Here is a 20,013-nt window from a genome sequence, read left to right on the forward strand (position 1 = left end):
AAAAAAAAAAAAAAAAAAAAAAAGTTTCACATATTTTTCAATGCTAAGAAGTTATTTATTACACTTCCTCAAAAATATTTTCTAAATAACAAATAACAACTGTGATTAGGAACTAGACTTAACATCAAAAGTAAACATCAAGAACACAATGTGCATTTTTAAAAGGTATTATAAGCGTATTTTTAAAAGAATTTAAAAAAGCTGAGTGATCGGAGGGATATTTCACTAGTTCTGACTGCTCGGTGCCCTTTCTTGTTCAGAGGAATTCTAATAATACATACGGTTCACAAAGACCTGCTCTTCATGGGACAAGATGCTTGTCAGGTGTGCTCCCTGGAGACGGCATTCTCGTTCAGCTGTATCCCACGTACGGCGATGGGCAAAGTATTTGTAGCACTGTCCCTGGAACTTGTGCCAGCCATAATCACAGGTCTCCGTGTCTGTGACAAATAAACAAACCGCATTTCTGCCAATGGGCATGAAACAGGCATGTTTCACAGAAATGGATGGATTTTCTGCAGTGCAAAGGTTCAAGAAGATATCCATCCATAAAGTGCTACAAACGCAAAAAATAACCGCTCACCCTTGAGGACTCAATAATAGTTCAGGTAGTCCTATTTACCAGGTTTCAGTATAAGTAAGATGAATATTACTCACATGAGGAATATAGTTTTCACTGGCAACTTTTTGAGCTTCTACTGATCGTATTATGCTGTACTTGGACAACCCCAGGAGTACATTTTTAGTCCATAATTCTGTATGAATGAAAAGCCTGGATGATAGATTGCCTTTAGTCTGCATTTCATCTGAGTTTTTTGAGTTTATATATGGGGATAAGAGTTATTTCCTGTTCAGCAAATAGTTCTTTGCTTCACTGTATTGAATTACTTTTGTTTGGAAGTAACCAATAATTTAAAACAATCATGAAGGAAAATACTTGTCATCATTCAATCCACAGATGCGACACTGGGGTATTAYCTTTCTGAAGAACAAATTTACCCCTCCAAGTTCTTCTCCAAAACCCACCTTCCTCAACAAAGTATAAAATTTTAGGTATCAGTTTCTAAAGAAGACTGTAAAACTGAAATACAAGGAAATGAAATGCACATTGTCTGTACTCTTACGAAGGATGGTACTAAGAAGAATATGTAACAGACAGGAGTTCACATCATCCAGTATTTCCTTTCATGTAAAGAGAAATAGACATCAGCCTTGGAGCTGTAACAATCTGTGGATTTCATGTTAATTATTTTGTCAACATTAGGCAGCTACAAACAAAATAGAAGGCAAGAAACAATAGTTCCCACCCCAAGTCTGATTCTGCACCAACACTACAGGAATGAATCTCAGACAAAATCAGTACTGTAGTAAGACGGACGTAACAAATGCCTGACTGCGTCTTGAGCGATGCTTGATGGGAAGAAGAGCTTGYCACCAAGAGGAGACAGTTTAGGGAGGATTTGGAGAAACCATAAAGAAAACTCAGACTGTTTTGAGTTACGACAGCTGAAATAGCACCATAAAGGACACTTCAGCTCAGGATTACAGCACGTCCTGACTACCTCCTGTTCCAGCTCTCCGAACATGCTGCCGGCTCACCCAGAAGGGCCTCTGTCACAGGATGCTAAAGCACAGAAACGCAAAGCTGCATTTTTTCTTCTCTTCAGGCAACAGTCTGTTGCTCTCCACCAAGTATAAAAGCAAACATCTTGCCTTTCAAGAGGTGTTCATACACTCTGGGTATGAAATGGGATTTCTTAAAAGCAATAACATGCTTTGGCCAAAGAGGCTCTTTTTGCAACAGTACAGAAAAAAGCCAAACATTATAGAATGTGCTAACTACATATGACGGCACATTCTTTAATTATGATATTTCTCAACCTTTAGTTAGATGTCACATGTCATGCAAAGTGCCAAAATGGATCAGACCATTGGCACAATTAGGCTGCTAATGTATATTCAGTGGTGGCCAGCTACGGCTCTATCACAAGGGGATAGTTAGGGAATAATTTGTCCATAAGGCAAGGCTGATTCTTAATTCACTGCAGGAAGAATCATTCACATCATGAAGTATGAAAGCTTCCATTTTTTCTAAGTGTTGTTGCCCATTTTAAATCTCCTGATGTAAAAACTACGCTTCAGATGTGTGCGCTTTTAAATCCATACAAATACATTTATGTCACTTCAATGGCACTTCTTTGACAACTCCTGGCAACATTAATAACATAGTAGCTATTGTCCTAGASGTCTGCTATCAAAATCTTTTTTTAAAACTTATCAATACAGACATGAATGTAGCAAATGCAGAGGCAAAATAGAACTTAAACTGACTACTCCYTCTTATATTTTCCACAAGTTAAGTTGTAGAAAACTGCTTGTGCTTTGAGCAATCCTAAATATGAAAAAGGAATGTAATCTATACTGCTGTCAAGTTGTTAGTTTTTGATGTTTTCCCTCATTGTATTCTGCACTAGGTGCGTGCTGCAGATACAGCTTTAGTCTCTGGGATCTAGGCCATTTTAAAGTTTAGTCTGCCTCTGGCTTTCAAGAACATTTGTTTAACCGCACAATGCTGACTAACAGTGCTGTGTCCTTTGTGAAGGCACTTAAGATTTTATTATTCATCTTGTTTGGGGACCACCTCGTCCCACAGGAAGCAAGTCAGATAACAAGCAGTTTTGCATGCYGAGAAAAGTCGTGGCAAGAAAGCAGTTTCAGGCTACTCTGATTAAGACTCTACCACTGCAGAAGTGGAAGATTTGAGGGAAGGTCTGCTGAGTGCTGTATGGGGGTGATAGAGAGTGTGGAAACACAAGAGCTAAAAGGCTGTGTTCAAAGAAAGGGATATAATGGCCTAACCTTGAAACAGGAATATCAACAATTCTATTCTCAGCTTTAGATAGGGGATGCCAAACTGGCATATGTACTTATAGTTGATATACATGCACTCATGCCATATGCACAGCCCCTGCCAACTCAAAATGGTATGTTGTTCTTCATGAGAAGAAAAGGAGGGTAATTCAATACCTCCTTTTGCACCTATTTCTAGCCCAAAACTACATGAAAAGAAGTCTAAAGCTAAAGGCTATAATAGACACAGGATTTTTGGAAGGAGAAGGGAGAATTTGGTGGGTATGGAGCCCTTACACAAAAGTAAGGGCTCCATATGACTATAACAGCCTTTCTAATAGCCTTTACCAAAGAAGTAAAGCCTAATTGCAAGTGAGTATAAATTTTCTGTGAGCAGAGTAGGTGTAAGGACTTACTGAATACAATATTCCATACTCATTGTATACTTATCCCGGGAGGTAATAGCTTTATGAGCTTATTCTAGACTGTGATGGAAAGACTGAAATACTACTTGTCAGGTTTATGGCATTTTTAAAATTGTCTCACTAGTCTTAAGATTTATTACAATTTACAGGCTAATTTTCAGTGGTGCATGGAAAGAGTTACCCAAACAGCTTCTGTTCTCTATAACTGCAGTTGTAGGTAAGTGACAACATCTCTAAACACTACATTTTAATATAGATAGATAGATACACATATTTATCCTACAGGTGTAATGCAGAGGTAGATTCTGCTTCTTCAAAAGCTGCAATAAGCTGCTGACAACAGATCCCTTATCTCTAAACAAATCCTATAAGAGGCTTAAAGAAAATAGAGTGAAACACAGATACTAGAACACAATGGAAGTCTTGCTCAGCTGTGAATTTTATCTGACTGTCTGGCTTCAGGTAGCGAACAAATGTCAGAGACCCATTAGCCCAGCCCACACATCTTGAGGAGAAAACATTTCTCTGGTAAATATTCAAGAAATCCCTTCTCAGCTGAAAGATATCAGTTAGAGACCATCTGTTTTCAGAAGGCATCTTTGGGCTGAGCCCGCCTCAAATGCTTCCATCCCAAGCTACCAAGCTCTGAGAACAAAGCAAATCAAATGAGACAGGAGTAATCATAAACATTTGAACAAAGAAATTGGGTTATGAAAAACATTGTTCCTGACAATAATTAAAAAAAAATGTTTTGTTTTGGGAACCTGGAAGACAAAACGGCTAGTTGTATTATCCCAAAGAGGCATGTCCACTAACAAACACATATGGGCCACTTTGGCACATAGTTCCATGCATGCAGCTGCATTTGGTAAACAGGCTAGGCAAGGAGTATCTGCTGAAATCCTGCAGCACGGAAAGGCAGACTAAGTCTAACACACAAACACCATTCCTTGAAAGCAGGTAGACATCAGCTAGAACAGCAAGGAGAGAGAGAGAAAAACAGAAGGAAACTCTAGTCAACCAAGGAAGAAAAAGAAATACGTAAACAGATGCTCATCCACCCACTACTCACAACCAACACTTTGGTAGCTTATTCTAGAAACTAAAGTCCAACTTGCAGTTCTCTTTGTTGTTACCCCCGTAACTATTCAGGAAGTGAGGTGCTCCTCATTAAAAATACGGAAAAACAAATATTAGAACAATAGTCAGAGAATCTCATATGGTCCTTAGGGACTACTAGTTTCTATGATTAATCCCACTGACTTGCAGAGAAGCAGTTGGTCTTAATGTGAAACTAGATCATCAAGCGTCCTCTCTTCTTTCTCCAAACATGGAGCTTGCATTTAGGCATTGAAGTTGGAAGACTTCAAGCTCTGACTTCCTTTATCTGGACCCTCTGAAAGGTCTCAGAACAGCTTTTCACAGGGTGATGCCAGTGGAATGACCGACGAGTCCTCTGGGAAAAGACTAGACTCATGTCCTTCTTCAGCCTGCAACCATCCTGTGAAAATCTTTTCTGGATATTTCTGCATTTAAAAAGCGACATGCAAGTGTAACCTAATGGTATGCAGAATATAAAGCTGTACTTTCAAAAGACATATACAGTGGGGAAAAGGAGGAATTTTCTAACAGTTTTCTAACAGTGAGTAAGTACTCTGCTCACCTTTAATTTAGTCTGAAATAGAAACGATGCAGGTTTACTGTGCTATCAATTGGATTTAAAAAGGAAATCCTTTGATTGCTCTATTTTTATTATTAGACAACTTTGGCTCTCTTCAGGAAGAGGTTCYTGGCCTCAGATTTTCTGCTGAACTGATTTCGCCTTGCAAGAAAAATGGCTGTCAAGAAGCCAACTACAGCTCACTGATTCTCAGAATTTATCTCTTTTATGCTAAGTTAGATTACCCTGAAGGCTGCTCTAGCTTTTACCACCTGTCAATGCTCCTTGAAGGGCTTTAAATCACCCAGGTGCAGCCACACTGTCCTCTAGTCATACATACTCCTAACACTGACATTTGCTTAATACCATGTGGATATCCTAGCTCAAATATCAGCTGAGAATCCTTATTCTGTGAAAGTCTCATGGGGGCATTTTGACTATATTCTGAACTCTCTGTTCTTCTACAACAGTGCCTTAGGACTAGAACATAACAGAGTTGTCTCCTTTTGAATTTCATTTTCAGAGGCAATGTGCACTCACTGCTTCCATTCACTTCCATGACATTTTGAATATTCAGCACCATGTCTACTAAGCCCTCCAAATTTACTTTTTTGAAGATCTCTAAAATAAATAATATATATTGGAGAAAAAAAGAATAAGTAATGAAATACAATCCTAGTGTGCTCAACTCCACCTTTCCTGTGGCACTGAGGTACACATTCTGTCATTCTGGCTGGTCTTTAAATCTAGTGAGGTCAGGACTGATGCCTTGAAATAAAGTCTACTTGCCAGACAACTGTGTCTAAATTGCCAACACAGTTTTATTTTGTCTGGTGGAATGGAAATTTGGCACTGAACACTTTTCCCAGGTCCCAAACCACTGCAGGATTTTAAGTGGAGGAAATTTAAATTCCAAAGCTGAGTGAGCAGGGCTCTGTTTCTGATTGACAAACTAGGAAACGTTCCCATTAACCACCTAAAATGCACTCTCAGGCTGGTCATAAAAAGCAGCTTAAAGCTACCACAGTGCTCAGAGCCATTTGCTACTATGGATTTGTTGAAATGAAAGGGAGGAAGAAGGGAGTGAGAACATTTTTCTTCTGTTGTGAAAATACGGTCAACTTGTAGTTCTGGAGAACAGATTTAGAAAAGCCTTTCAAATTGTAAGGTGAGCCAGATTAAAAGCAGTTGAATAGTGACAAGCGACAACTGCTGGAGCTAGTCATCTTCCAGAGGTTTCAGCTCTAACAAACAAATCTGTACACATCGACCTGGAAGAGTTTACAAACTGCCTTTCACTCATTCAACTGAAGATGAAGAACAAGCCTTAAAATAGTCAATGTTAATGAAACACTATCATAATTTCTAGTTCATTGACCAGTGAATGAAACCATTCAGCTGAAGAAAAAGATAAAGATATTTTTATGAGCTTTAGAAAGTACACTTTAAAGCACCTTTTCTTTTTTCTTATGGAAAGGTCTTTGTTAATTTTACTGAGAAACCAGATTTTGCTACCCTTTTCCCTCTCAGACATGCACACATTGAGTAAGCATCTTGCACTGAAAATATTTCTCTTAAATATAGAGGGATTTCATGCAGGGAATATTCTAACAATTATGGAGTCTTAGATGTTTAATCTGTTCTTAATCATCTGGTTTAGAAAGTCTCTTACAGCTTCCCTGTAATTGTGCTCCTGCACCTATTTTTCCTAAAATAATCACAGAAAGAGTCACTCTGGAAAAGTCTGGGATGCAGATGTCAGTGTTACGGCCCCTGGTGAGTGAATATGTCATCAGATATGTTCAGTAGAGTATTCCAACTCTCAAGTGATGCCTGGTCTAAGTGACAGGTCTTTCACATTGTTTACAGCTTTGTAAGACAGGAGCTCTGTCAGAAAATGACTCTACTCCCTCTTATTATAAACGTCACTACCACAACGAGAGAACTTGGTTATGTGTCTTCCCAGTAGTTTGCAAGCAAATATGAGCATATTGCGCTTCCCATGGAGAGACCTGAAGCTGCATGGCTGAAGTTAGACACTGAGCCTGCGTGAATTAGCCACACTGAGGAAAAAGAAAGCATTAGCTCATATTAGGTACAGAAGTAATGCGGCTTCTAGTTAATGTAGATGGAGTTTGCGCCCATCCATCTACAAAAGATGTCACAGATGTAAATTTAAACAAGAAGTCCTGAGCCACAAATCATAGGAGTTTGACATGCTCAGGTTTCCTCCCTCTTCTACATGAGATTTTGTCTAGTTTTCCAGAGGGTGTCAAAATGGAAATAGATAGGTGTAAAAAATCAGAAGAGTCCTAGAYAGCCACTGGTACGCTTCTTCATAATGAAGACTAGTTGTGCATTTCACAGATGTTATCCCCTCTGTTATCCCCTGGAACTGCTAATACCATACCAGGATAGTGCTAGTGCTTTTGGTGCTCTAATGCTCTTATTCATATTAAAGCTCCCGGAAAAGTTAATGGATTTCTCTCTGATAATAACATATCTTGGATCTAGATCAAAACACATGAAAAAATATGCCTTACCTTGTTCACAGAGAGCACCTATGTAGCTTGGCAGACAGATGCAAATAAATGTATTGAGGCCATCTACACACGTGGCTCCATTCCGACATGGGTTAGACTGGCATTCGTCAATATCTGTAAAATAAATATAGAAGTGTTTTTATAATCCACCCACCTCCTAGAAGGGAAATGCTCTTCCTCTTTAGTCATAATTACTACAAGGCACAATACAATCTGGAAAAATGAAGTATTGCAAAAGACCCAGCAGAGTGGTTTTCTTTGTATAGTTCTTATTTCACTACACACATCCTTCCACGCTCCTTACCCACAAATGAAACAGCAGTTCCCTGAGGAAAGCAACATTACTGATCCATAATTTTATACATATCTACTCTTATGTCCTGCACTGTGACTCCGGAGTTAATTTCTAAAATTTCATTGTAGATCTTCATTTCATTGTGTAGCTGAGAAAGAAGGCATGCTGTGCAGAACGTAGTATTTTCCCTTACTTGTGGAGAATTTGACTCCACGGTGTGTGACCACGACACAGAAAAAAAATCTTTGTATCTGACTCTGATCATCTTTACACTTTGCCTAAAAAGATATCAGCTGGTATTCAGTGCTCAGCTTTCCAGTTATGTTTGGGATGAGGTTATTCTACCATTCTGTCAAATCATTACACAAACCTTTTAAGGAACTATTCCAAATAATAATGCTCATTTGATTTTACTTGATGCATTCATGAATTTAATTTCATGAATTCTAGGTCATTCTGTTTAGTTAAGAGTGTGTGCATGTGTGCGCGCGCACACGCAACTTACAGGAAGAGAGAAGAGTAGTATGTGGACCTCCTTCATTTTATGGTTCTCTTCTTAAATAAGGCCCAACTGTAGAATTTTTTTAAATGCCTAAGTATTTATCAACTTTAAAACACACCATTTCAYTTCCAAATTGCACGTATGAAAACTTTATATTCTAATTAAGCTGTAGACAACAGTTGTAGATAGCATCACCTTACCTAATTCACACTGCTCGCCGTTGAAACCTGGCAAACACGTACAGATGTAAAATGAACCACGCGGATAGCAGGTACCACCGTTAAGGCAGGGATTACTTTTGCATGGATCTTGGCCTGTTAAAAAAAAGTAGAAAAAGAAAGTTTGCTCTGTAGTCTTAAAGAACTATGTGTTGCCTTTGAAAGAAGAAATACATTTCCTCATTTCTGCTTTGATGTTGTAGGCTTTACTGTAGTTACAGAAACTAAATCATCATAGAATACTATGAATAAAATAGTTTTGTAAAACAGTAAAGTTTAGTATTTTCAGGAATCATTATTTTCAACTTTAACAATAATATGATATTTACTATAAACAAATATAAATCATTTTTAGGATTGTTGCAATTTTTTCATAGCATTTTGTACTATATTTGGCAGTCGCAATATTTTATTGAGGATTTAGTTGGCATGACATGACAATTATAGCTGAAAACAGTTAAAGATATGCAAAATGAATGGAAAATGCATTTTTTTGAACAAGGTTAGTTATGTAGAATGACTGGGTACACAGAACATACATCTCTAACACAATAGCTGGCTGTTTTTGTTTCATTTTATTGCATTTAATCAGTTAATGCCCACAAAGTTTTATTTTTCTGAAAGGATATTTTAGAATAAACACATTTCCCCATTGTCTATATTTAAGACACACTTCAAAAGAGCAAATAAATGTACTAAATTCATAACTACACTAAAACATTAAGATAAAAGCTTACCTGCTGTGAAATCCTCAGCTGGTAGGGGAGTTACCATTTAAATAGCTTTTTCTTGCAGAGCTTTGATGCCTTCTAGTGATGTTTATTTCTACTGAGTTTAGACACTTAGGTATTTGCATTTGATTTAATGAATAAGAGTAATTGCTCACACAAATGGATACGCAGTAGATAACTATTTCAAGTATCAGCTTTTCAGAGCTAGAGTAAAACCATAGAGTCATTCCCTATAGAACAAAATCCTGGCTTTATTTGAAAATGTGCGAAGTGGCTAAGAAAGTTCTGTACCTAATTGCATCCAGAGAGATGAGAATAGTTTAGATACATGTCTATGGTCTTACAAGATGTTTTGACTATCCTTCAAGAAATAAAAAATAAGTAACTTTTATTTTACCATTGCAAGTTAAACATTTAACAAAGCAGACTTCTTAAAGTACACAAGTTCCCTATCCAGCCACTGGAAAAAAGTAGGTTCAGATCTTGTCTGCATAAATTTGGCCATGTAATTAAGTGGGCAGGACCTTGCTTTGGAAAGCTTCAAAAGAACCTGATCATCTCCATAAAACAGGGTACTTGTTTTATGACTGCTTCACTGCGTGTCCAAAATTCAGGGATATATTAAGAACTTAAGTTTGCTTATTGTGGATTTATTATCTGTTGGTTCTCCTAAGGACTGGATATCTCCCTAGTAAATACTTGACAGCTACCTGTATAATTGGAGGTTAAATAATAAAACCCCCACAATATTAAGTATTTCTTTCCTCAGCTATATCTAGATAAATTATGAACCGAAGCCATGCTACTCAAACTGAGCTTGTGTCATTTATGTATTTTGTGAAATGGTGCCTAATAACTGTCATATAAACCAAAATACTGTGACAAATGATGTCTAATAAAGTATCTCTGTTCTGTAATGTGAGCTGGACACTGCATCAACCAGTTAAACTGCAGACATCTGAATTTGTGGAGCCTCAGTTTTCTCTTCATCCGAAAAATAACCTTGCAGATTGAAAGTAGTTCATTTTTGTTAAGACTCTGCTGCTGTCTAAAAGGCACACCACATCTACTCTCCAAGTCGATCGTAATATGTTATAAAAAAACTGCTTATAAATCAACTATATATGTGCATGTTAATCATCATGCTAATGCAGAAAACCTATCAGATGATATAATTATATCTATTGCCATTAATTTGAAAGTTAAGTAATTACAGCTGAATTCTCTACCACAGTCAATGTTACCTTCCTGCCTTTTAGGACTGACTGGTCACCTTAAGGCTGATCCAGAGCTCCATAGTGCAAACACTCAAGAAGTCACTGAGCTTTCGTTCCAGTCTCTCCATTCTCCTTAATTTTGTATACAGTCACGCTGATTTCAAACCTTGAGGTTCATGGGTTTTGATGCATTTCAATGGTGCTTCAAAAGTCATACCTCTTGTCAGAGTTAAGACAAACACATACAAGTATCAAAACAAACATTGATCAATTTGGAAGTTACCTGGTATTTGCACTGCTGTGCCTTCAACTGAACCCACACTGGTGCCAATCTGGAAATCTGATCCATTAGTGACTTCAGGAAGGGAAAATGATGAAGTTACAAGTTCAACAGTGTTCAGCTCCTCAGAGCTTATTGTTGTCTGTTTATTCTGATAAGAATTGTTTCCAGGGGCTGTATCATCTGTTGCAATGTTAGAAGAAATTGTTGTGGTCTCCTCTTGCATAAAGAAAGAAGATTGTGTTTCCATGCTCCTATGCAGAGGTTGTGAAGATAAGGTTAGCATTGTAACTGCTTCCTGTTCAGGTTTATATCCTCTACCTCCTACACTATCAGGTGAACCCAAAACAGGTGTGGAAAAAAGCCATGGAATTTCTCTCTCATTACTGCTGTCATCTTCGTAACTGGGCTCTTTCACTCTCTCTGAAGAAGTTTCAATTTTTATTGTGCTAACTTTTGGAACATCTGTGCTCACTGTTTCTCCAAAACTCAGAAAAGCAGTAGGGAACACATGTATTGATGGAGAATCTCCAGAAACAGTAGCATCTTCACCAACCAAATCAGTTACAGAAGTCTCTGTTTCCTCTGTCTTTTCTGTTACAAGCCTACTAATATGAGGAGCACTTTCAGTAGTTGAGCTTTCTGATTCTGGCTCAGGAGAAAATTCTAGGAGAGACTCTGGTTTATCAAGAAACTCTGTAGTGGGTGGTTTATATGTTGCTGCAATATCAGAATTAACCTCTTTGAAGGTTTGTTCTGGTGAATGATTGGACAGATCTGAATCCTTTGGTGACAAAGTACTTGGAATGATGACTCTGGGATATTCAGACACTCCATTAACTAACTGAACAGTTACTGAGGATTTAGGAGTTTGAGGTACAGAAGAAAATCTCACTGAACCTGTTTCTTCAGATTCCGTTGGTGGATTTTTTGTGTCTATGTAAACTGTAGGATCCTTTTCTTCGTTCTTGCTAGATGACACCGTTATGTGTTGGGATGTATGCTGTGTGGTGACAATATTTACATCAAGCATGTTGGTTATCAAAGCCTGTTCTGTCTCAGTAGTTAAATCTGGTCTAAGCGAAGGAAGCACAGGCTTCTTGTTGTCCAGTTCTTCTTGTTCCATTCCAGAAATACCGGAGATGGAGATGGTTTCACTTGGATATGCTATTACTTGMTTGGTCACTGAAGTATTCTGCTCATAGGTATCTTCTGTTGTGCTTGCCAGTGTAACATGTTTAGTCACAAATTCAGTCTCTTTAGATTCATGAGGCACATGAGGGCTTGCCAGCGATGGTACTGTTGGAAGGAAAATGTCCCCTTCAGAGAGTTTGGTAGTGATGAAAGTTTCTGTTGTAAACTCCATGGCATCCCCTGAACCCAAATCCTTGTCATTTGATTTTAGTCTGTGCTCAGCTGTTACTGATTCACTGTTTATTGGCTGACTAGAAGTAGTCAAGAAAAGATCATCACCAGATCCAAGTGACTTCTCTTTGTTTAAGGAAAAATTAGATGTTGAATCATATTTCTCCATTTCAACATTCATGCTATCATCACTGTCATATGTTGATTGTGTGGCAGGATTTGCCACTGTCTGCACACTTATTATATCTTCAGGCATTGATGTGGAGTGATCCATGTCTATAATTGTTGTTTCTTGTGATGTGATTTCAAGTCGTTCTTCAATTAGTGTAATATCACCATAAACTGAAATATTCAGCACAACATTTCTTTTATCATCAAACACTGGAATATTCTTCTCATATATCCCGTTATCACTTATTAGTTCTTCTGATGTAGTTGTCCTTGACTGAGCAGCAGTTGGATTTGTCACAGTTTCTTTTTCTTCTGTAATGAGGGGCGATAATCCTGTAATTGCAGTCTGTGATCCATCTATTGATGCCTCTGTTGCCATAACTTCAGAATAAACTTCCTCAGGAGCACTAGATGAAGGATTTAGCTCTACTTTTGCCATAGAGGGAGTTGACAAATGGGTAAACGTATCAGGGGAAAATGAATCTGAAACATCAACCCAGCCAGATCCTTCTCCGGAACTTTCAGGTAATATTTTGCTTGGCATTTTTGTTGTTGTTATAATGAGTGATTCTTCTGTTTCAAGACTAGGAGTTCCACTGATTAATACAGAAGCAGGAATTACACCATCTCTAATCAACAAATGTGAAGTTTCCTCTTGAGAAGCAGCTCTGGAAGTAGTTGTTGTCCTGTATGTTTCATTTTCTCCACGTCTATAGTCAGTTTCTTTAGTATGAGGTTCTTCAGTCACAACAAAATATTGTTTGATTTCTTTTACCTCTTTGGAGCCAAAGATCTTGGAACTCTCTTCTGTTGAAGCTGGGGAGCTAGCGACCATCGACTCTGTTGTTTCTGGAATAAACTCTTTTACAGCACTTGTGACTTCTTCATTAACTTCAACATTTGATTCAGTGCTTCCCCTTTCAAAGTCTTGTGTCTTGTCAGTTGAAAGTTTGGATCCCACATTTGCAGGATAAAAATTTTGGGGGCTTGAGGTACTTGTGATATCTTTGACAGCCAATGACACTATAGAAGGAATAACAGTAAGATCACCTCCTGATCCTTCTCCTGAAAATAATAGATCACCAGTGATCTCATTATTTGTCAGCTTTTCTTCCTTAGGTGTCAGGACTGATCTGGGAATATCTTCAGTAGGGAAAACTTTTTGACCCAACTCATTTTCTCCTTTTGTATCTGTAACTGAAGAGCTTATGTATTTGCTTTCATACTTCACAGACTCTGTTACTCTATCATCATTAAATGGCAAAGATATTTTTTTAGCAGATTCAGTTTCTAGTTTCTTTTCTACTGAATATGGACTTACTGTGGGAACATTTAAAAATTCTAGATGTTCAAGGTTAGACTGTGTACTTTTAAACAATGGGTCTTTTGTTGTTTCTTCAGAAGATTCTGTAGCTTTTGGTGAGATCAGTCTATCCTCCCCAGAATGTGCATCTTCCTCCAAAGGGAGTTGTGTAGTAAAAGCTCTTGTTGTCACTTCATCAACTGTTTTCTCTTCTATTTTTATGTCAGTTACAGTTCTCATTGTGGTTACTTCAYGTTCAGTACTTGCGACTAGCCCATCAGGTTCAGTAGTGAAGATATAATCCACAGGTGGCATGCTAACAACTTCTTCGTCGTAATTCTCTTGTATTTCTGGTCTCCCAGCTGGTGAAACTGTTGTTTTTGTAAATGATTCAGTAACAGTCTCTGCTTCTCCTGATCCCTGATCAGTAAATGAGAAATGAGTTACAACTGTTTTTTCAGTGGGTCCGTTAGATATTAATTCTTTGGTGCTGCTGTCACCTTTAAATTCTTCTCCAGAGCCGAGCTCAATTAAGAGAATTTTGCCTAAAGAGACAGTTGAAGAATCATCTTTTTCATTTTTGCTTTCTGTAGATTCAGCTACTGCTTTTAGACTGCCAGTACCATGTGTCACCATGATATCAGGAGGGGTGTTTTTAACCACATATTCTGGAGATGATGTGACCTCACCTGCTTGTAAATACTTAGTTTTAACTCCTGGTGCAACATGAGATGTCACCTCTTTTCTAGAGGCAGGAGTAGATTTTACTTGAGAAGAAACCGTATAAGTTGCTTCTGTTTCCTGTTTTTGTTCTCCTCGATTTCCTATACTAAAAATATCCTGGGATGTCTGACTTACTACTCCAGCTTCTTTCAAGTCATCTGACCCAGTACTTAAAACTGATATTGCTAATTTATCGCTTCTTGTATGTTCTTCATATTCTACAGTTGTGTTCTTCAATGAAGCATCTATGCTGTAAACTTTTCCTTCCTGCTTTTCTGCTTGTGTTTCAGTCACAGACCTTGATGGAATTGAAGTCAAAGTAGCAGACTCAATGATAATATCTATATCTCCAGAACCTGGATCAATAAATGGGGAGTCAGTACTTACCACTTTTCTTGTGGGACCCCCTGAAAATATGTCTGCTGGTTCTTCTGCTGATCCTTCATTTATGAAAAGCCTCTTCTCTTTCAAGAGAGGAATGGTGGTAACATTTTTAATTTCAGAATGTACAGTGCTTGTCATTGGTACCGTTTCTCTGAGAGTGGTGGGTTCCTGACTTACAGTTCTGACTTCATTAGTAGTGGCTTCAAGTTCATTCAACTCTGATTTTCCCTCTGCAGCAGAAGTTGAATTTTCCTTAGCTGAATAAACACTGGTCTGTATTTCATTTTCATCTTCAGTTTTATTTTCAGCTACTATAGAGCTTGCAACTACTTTTTCCGTAAGAAATTCAGGCATAGATTTGGTGGGAACGGTTACTCCAGAACTTTGATCAAAAGCAGAATAAAGATTGCTTGTTCCTCTAGCCAAAGAAGAGGTAGTTCCCAAATCTGTTACTGAACTTTTTGTTGGTAGTAGTGTGCCAGAGCCCAAAGAAATATCTTGCACAGAAAGTTTTTCAGTCACTGCTGTTTCCGTTGTTATTGCTGAAGTTATAGTGATATCTTCTTCTACATCTCCAGAGCCTTCGGTAACTATAAATGAAGAAGCATTCGTCTCAGGCCTTTCTGTATGACTTCTTGTTTCCAGAAGACCCTCAGCTAGGGACTGTGTATCAATTTTAACAGTTGATTTATAATGATCTCCTGGAGCAAAGGTACCCTCTTCTGGAATTAGGTCTTTCACATCTATGCCTACAGTAGCAGTATCAAAAACTGCATCTAGAGGAGCAGTTACAGCAGAACTTTCCACTGTAACTGCATTAGGAGCAGAAGTTATACCTGAATTTTTTTCACCATCTTCCTTTCTTGACATTGTTACAATTTCTGAGAATACAGAACCAGGTAACTCAGATTCAGTGGAGCCATCTCCAGAAGATTCACTAGTAACTAAAAGCAAGTTTTTTGTGTCTTTAGTAGAGCTCTCCTCTGTTCTGTGCCATGTTACAGTCACTTCATTTTTTTGTGGAGACTGTTCATATGAAGAAGTAATCTCTGCTGCTTTATCTGTTGTGGCAGCTTCCGACTCACCACTATATATGGGTTCTAACATTGCAACATCTGCTGTCGGCTGTGTAACTTCAAATGCCCCTATTATTTCTCCAGCTTTGATTGGTTGTCTTGTACCAGAAGCTTCAGTTTCAGACATTATAAATGTGTTTGTTTCATTGATTTGTGAAAAGGTTACATTTTTGGAATGCGCAACACTTTCAATTTGATCACTTCTGGCTTCTTCAGCTTTTGTGCTTTTAGGTGCACTTGTCACTTGTTGTTTTCCATTGATGAACTGCAAAGCTGGAGGAGTTGTAACATCAGTAGTATTTTCACAGTCTTCCTCCTCTTCAAATTCTATAAGGTTTGGAAAGAAAGGATCCAATATATAGGATCCAATATATTCAGATGAATCCTGCACTGGGTCTGAAGTACAGGGTTCAGTCTGAGGTGATTCTGCATCAATGTGGGGTACATCTATTGCATGTGGAAGCATGTGGCGATTGAACAGATCCAAAAATTCATTCACCGGATGATCTGCAAAAAAAAAAAAGCTTTTCATAATCCCTAAGTGACAGAGATGGTCGCTCATAATAGTAGAGATATGTAGTACAAACTATCTACTGGAACAAAAAAAACAACAAATTCAAAATGAAATATATCAAACAAAACTTTTCTTTTTATTGACACTATGATAAAGGCTACTACGGTAACTTGACTTTCCAGTTGAAGTTTTTGTGTATATTGAAAACATTTATTATGTAATACTGTTGATTGCCATATGTGTGTTTCTTATCTCTACTGAATAGTATAGGATAAATTAGCTCAGATCTAGTTTTGAGACTAAAGAAATGCACAAGATGAAAACCATCCTTAAACCAAACACTGTGATCCCAACATGCAGCAACTGCTTCTGTGGATCTGTGGCACTAGCTAAACTTTACTGAAAACTGAGCTTAGACACTAGAGTTCAAAACAAAGTAGGATGTCCAGAACATTGCTCTACAGCTCCATTTATCCTCAATGTAGTCTAATTCAAACAACAACACCATCAAAACTCCATCAACTGCTTGGTTCTTTATTCCTGGACCCTAGCTCAGTCTAAATTCCGGAAATGTTGCAATTTGGCATTCTAATGACAAAGCAAATAAGAAAAATATCCTGGATACAAAAATGAACCATCACCCAGACAGTAACACAAACAAAGCCCAGTTATTTTTCTCTGCTTATCATTCACTTTAAATTATTCAAATTATTCACACACTGTAAATCTCTCCTTTTTTTTCTAAGTAATCAAATAGATAGAAAGGGGGGAGAAAGTTCAAAGTAGACAAGGTTTTAGTTGCAAAGCCCTCATAAATTCCTGTAACATTTATGATCCCAAATTCAAAAGATGCTTTTTAAGCACTCCTTCTCAGTATAAACATCACTGTGAACTCTCTGTTCTATATAATGTATGCTACCCTCCGGAAAAAAAAAGAATTTAACTGACTCAGAAAAAAAGCCAAGTTTCAGGCTTTCATTGATACAAGGCTTAACCTACTGATGCAGCTGGAAGCTTTGTCCTGAGATCTTATTCCATAGATTTATCTTCCTTGTAAGTATACATTTATAACCATTTTTTTTTTCAAAGTAAATTTATTCTGAGCTGGTATAAACTGATGTAGCCAATGGCGCTCTGTCTACATCTACCAGTAAGGATCTGAACCAACACAGAGGACCTCTTTCTTAGCGCACCATCAGCAACAGTTGCTCCCCACAAAATACTTTCAGGTATTCTGTCACACACACTAGATGATGGAGTAAAACGTATAAATAAAATTTCCTCATTAAAATTATCTACAATATGTAAGAGAATTAACATATGACAGGTAAAATATTTCACTGGTTTGAAGTAATTCTGCTAAATATGAGCATCATCTAACCTGCAGGACTACTGGGCCCTCAAAGATATAGTAATCAGGTGATCGTTCTGGAAAAGAATGTATTAAAACATATTAAACTGTTGCATAACTTTGTGAGAGGCTTTTGATTCTTCTGAAGTCTTTTTGCAGAAATGACCTGGTATATAGACTAAATGGAATAAGCATTAATTACAYTTGTCATGATTGTCTGCACAAAGTATATAGCATCCTTTTGCACACATCTATACAGAAAAGTTTTTGAAAATCTAGCTGGAACTGGATAGGCCATAATTTGTAGGAGGGTGCCATGACTAACAAGTTCTGACCAGTGTATTATTTTTGTAGCACTGCACACCTGGGAGTCCCTCAAATTACTACCTCACGCTAAATCATTTATGGTAAGCAATAAATTTAATGAACAACATCTGTTCCAAGTTCACCTACACATACACTACCAAGACATACACAAATTCTTACACACACGAAGACCTCTATCAGCCCTTGCTTTCACTTTGTTAGCTTTTTCAAGATCTCACATGCCACAAAGATCCACATAAAAGAACCTTAGCTAAACGTATGATATTCCAATAATAAACTTTCAGGAGCCTCTCATATACTAAGCATTTCTGTTTTGTTTGTTTCAAGAGCAAAATAACTACCTTCTACAAAAATAGTAATACACTGAATCCTGCTCAACTCTTTCTAACAAAATTTCTCCTTTCTAGAGCATCGATTATTCAGTGTTACCAAGCCAAGTTGCCAATGTTCAGCATGATTAACTATGGTAAATTCTCTAAAACCTAGAGATGGCCAATAATCTATCCAATAATACACCTCATATAACACATAACCTTGTTCTCTAACAATAAGCAAGACACTGGGATGAAAACCTGAATTCTATCATAAAATATGAATTTAGGAGGGAAAAGTCTTAGCTATTAAACTGTTAGATCTTGTTCACCAGAGAACTTTGTTAGATATTTCAGGGCAGACACACAAACATCTGTAATAGTTTTAAACTGGCTAGGTAGAGCTGACACATGTTGCCAATTCTTATGTTCATGTCCATTGCAGCTGAAATGCTCTTCCAGGGAAAGCCATGCAGATAGGAACTTTTCCATAGGAGACAAAGTGAGGATTTTAAGGGAAAGGAATTTGGCTTTTAAGTAATTTATAAATAGTTCACACGTTACCATGACAAACAAGCCAAAAAGGAGCACTTGTTCAAAGAGGGAATGTCTTACTATAATTTCTAGAAAAAGAAATTAAAAAGAAGTGGGTAAAAAGTTGTAAAAGCAAGGGTTGGCAGTTCAGACTGCCAATCCAAACAACTCCTAGAGCAGATTTATCAGTAAAGCCTTTCATTAAGGAAAGTGAACAGGTATGCAGTGGATACAGAGGCTGAATAGATAGGTGGATAAGTTGTGTATGCAGCCTATAGTGTTTCTTAACCCATTTGATGTGCTTTAAGCCCATGTAATAAGTTTTAAGTTACCTTTCTAGAAAAGATTTTTCATGTTTTAATATTTTACCAAAAAAAAGTAATATTTTAATATTTTACCAAGAACCCTGAAAGCATTTCCTAAGATCATTTTCTAGGGGTCAAGCAGTGGAAAGCATTTTGTCTACCAAAAGCTCAGAGAAGTAGCTAAAGAAGAATACATAGAGAACTAAATGAAAAACAGATTCTGATGCTTTCTAAACTTTCAAAAGAATAAATGATATCTTTCAGAAGACTTATGGATTTAGCACAATTTTGCAAAATCTCATTCATAATAGGATAGTTGACATCTAAGCTGAAATCCCGCAGATAACAGAATTCCACTGTAGATTCCTGCAACTTGCCCAGTGTTTGTGCGAACAACTTGGCCACTTGTTTGTGAGAAATAATATTGTTCAACCTTTGGAAATGGACTGGAGATCCAGTTTCCAGTGAACAGACCTTTTAATCTTTCTAAACCACTTTTCTGAGAAAGGCAACACACGCCTAAATTTTAAAAGTTGCTATAAAAAGCACACTAACAACAAAGAGGACAGATGGAGGCAGATGCATAAATCAGTATATACCACACTTTTGTATATTCACAGATTCAGGACAAACCTCTACTCCAACCTGCCCTGTAAGATGGATCACAGAATTTCTCTGAGCGCRACACTGTGCTCAGGTTTGAAGCTACTTTGAAAAGCTGATCCAAAGAGAAAATAATAGAACAATTTACTAAACATGCACACTGTGTCTGATTAAGACACACTTCATCATGCAAACTAATGGCTTTAATCTGTTGCCTCAAAATTCCTGCACACTTGTGGGACCCTCCTGACATGCTCACAAAAGTGAACTATCAAGAGCAAGAATACTAACAGCAGAACTGAGTTCACTCAACAGGTGTCTCCGC

General features: G+C 37.6%; 1 protein-coding gene across 3 annotated transcripts in view; it reads right to left on the reverse strand.

Annotated features, from left to right (window-relative positions):
* VCAN (versican) overlaps positions 1-20,013 on the reverse strand; it is a 112,387-nt gene that overhangs the window by 19,120 nt on the left and 73,254 nt on the right. For all 3 annotated transcript variants that reach the window (XM_085316824.1, XM_085316834.1, XM_085316842.1), the window contains 4 exons: positions 10,725-16,250; positions 8,476-8,589; positions 7,479-7,592; positions 282-440 (listed from right to left, as the gene is read on the reverse strand). In XM_085316824.1, coding sequence (XP_085172950.1) covers positions 282-440; positions 7,479-7,592; positions 8,476-8,589; positions 10,725-16,250 — 5,913 coding nt within the window. The remainder of the gene's footprint in view (positions 1-281; positions 441-7,478; positions 7,593-8,475; positions 8,590-10,724; positions 16,251-20,013) is intronic.

The sequence above is a fragment of the Rhea americana genome, unplaced genomic scaffold, assembly GCF_003343005.1.
Source record: "Rhea americana isolate MKP2758 unplaced genomic scaffold, rheAme1 scaffold_114, whole genome shotgun sequence".
Lineage (NCBI taxonomy): Eukaryota > Metazoa > Chordata > Aves > Rheiformes > Rheidae > Rhea > Rhea americana.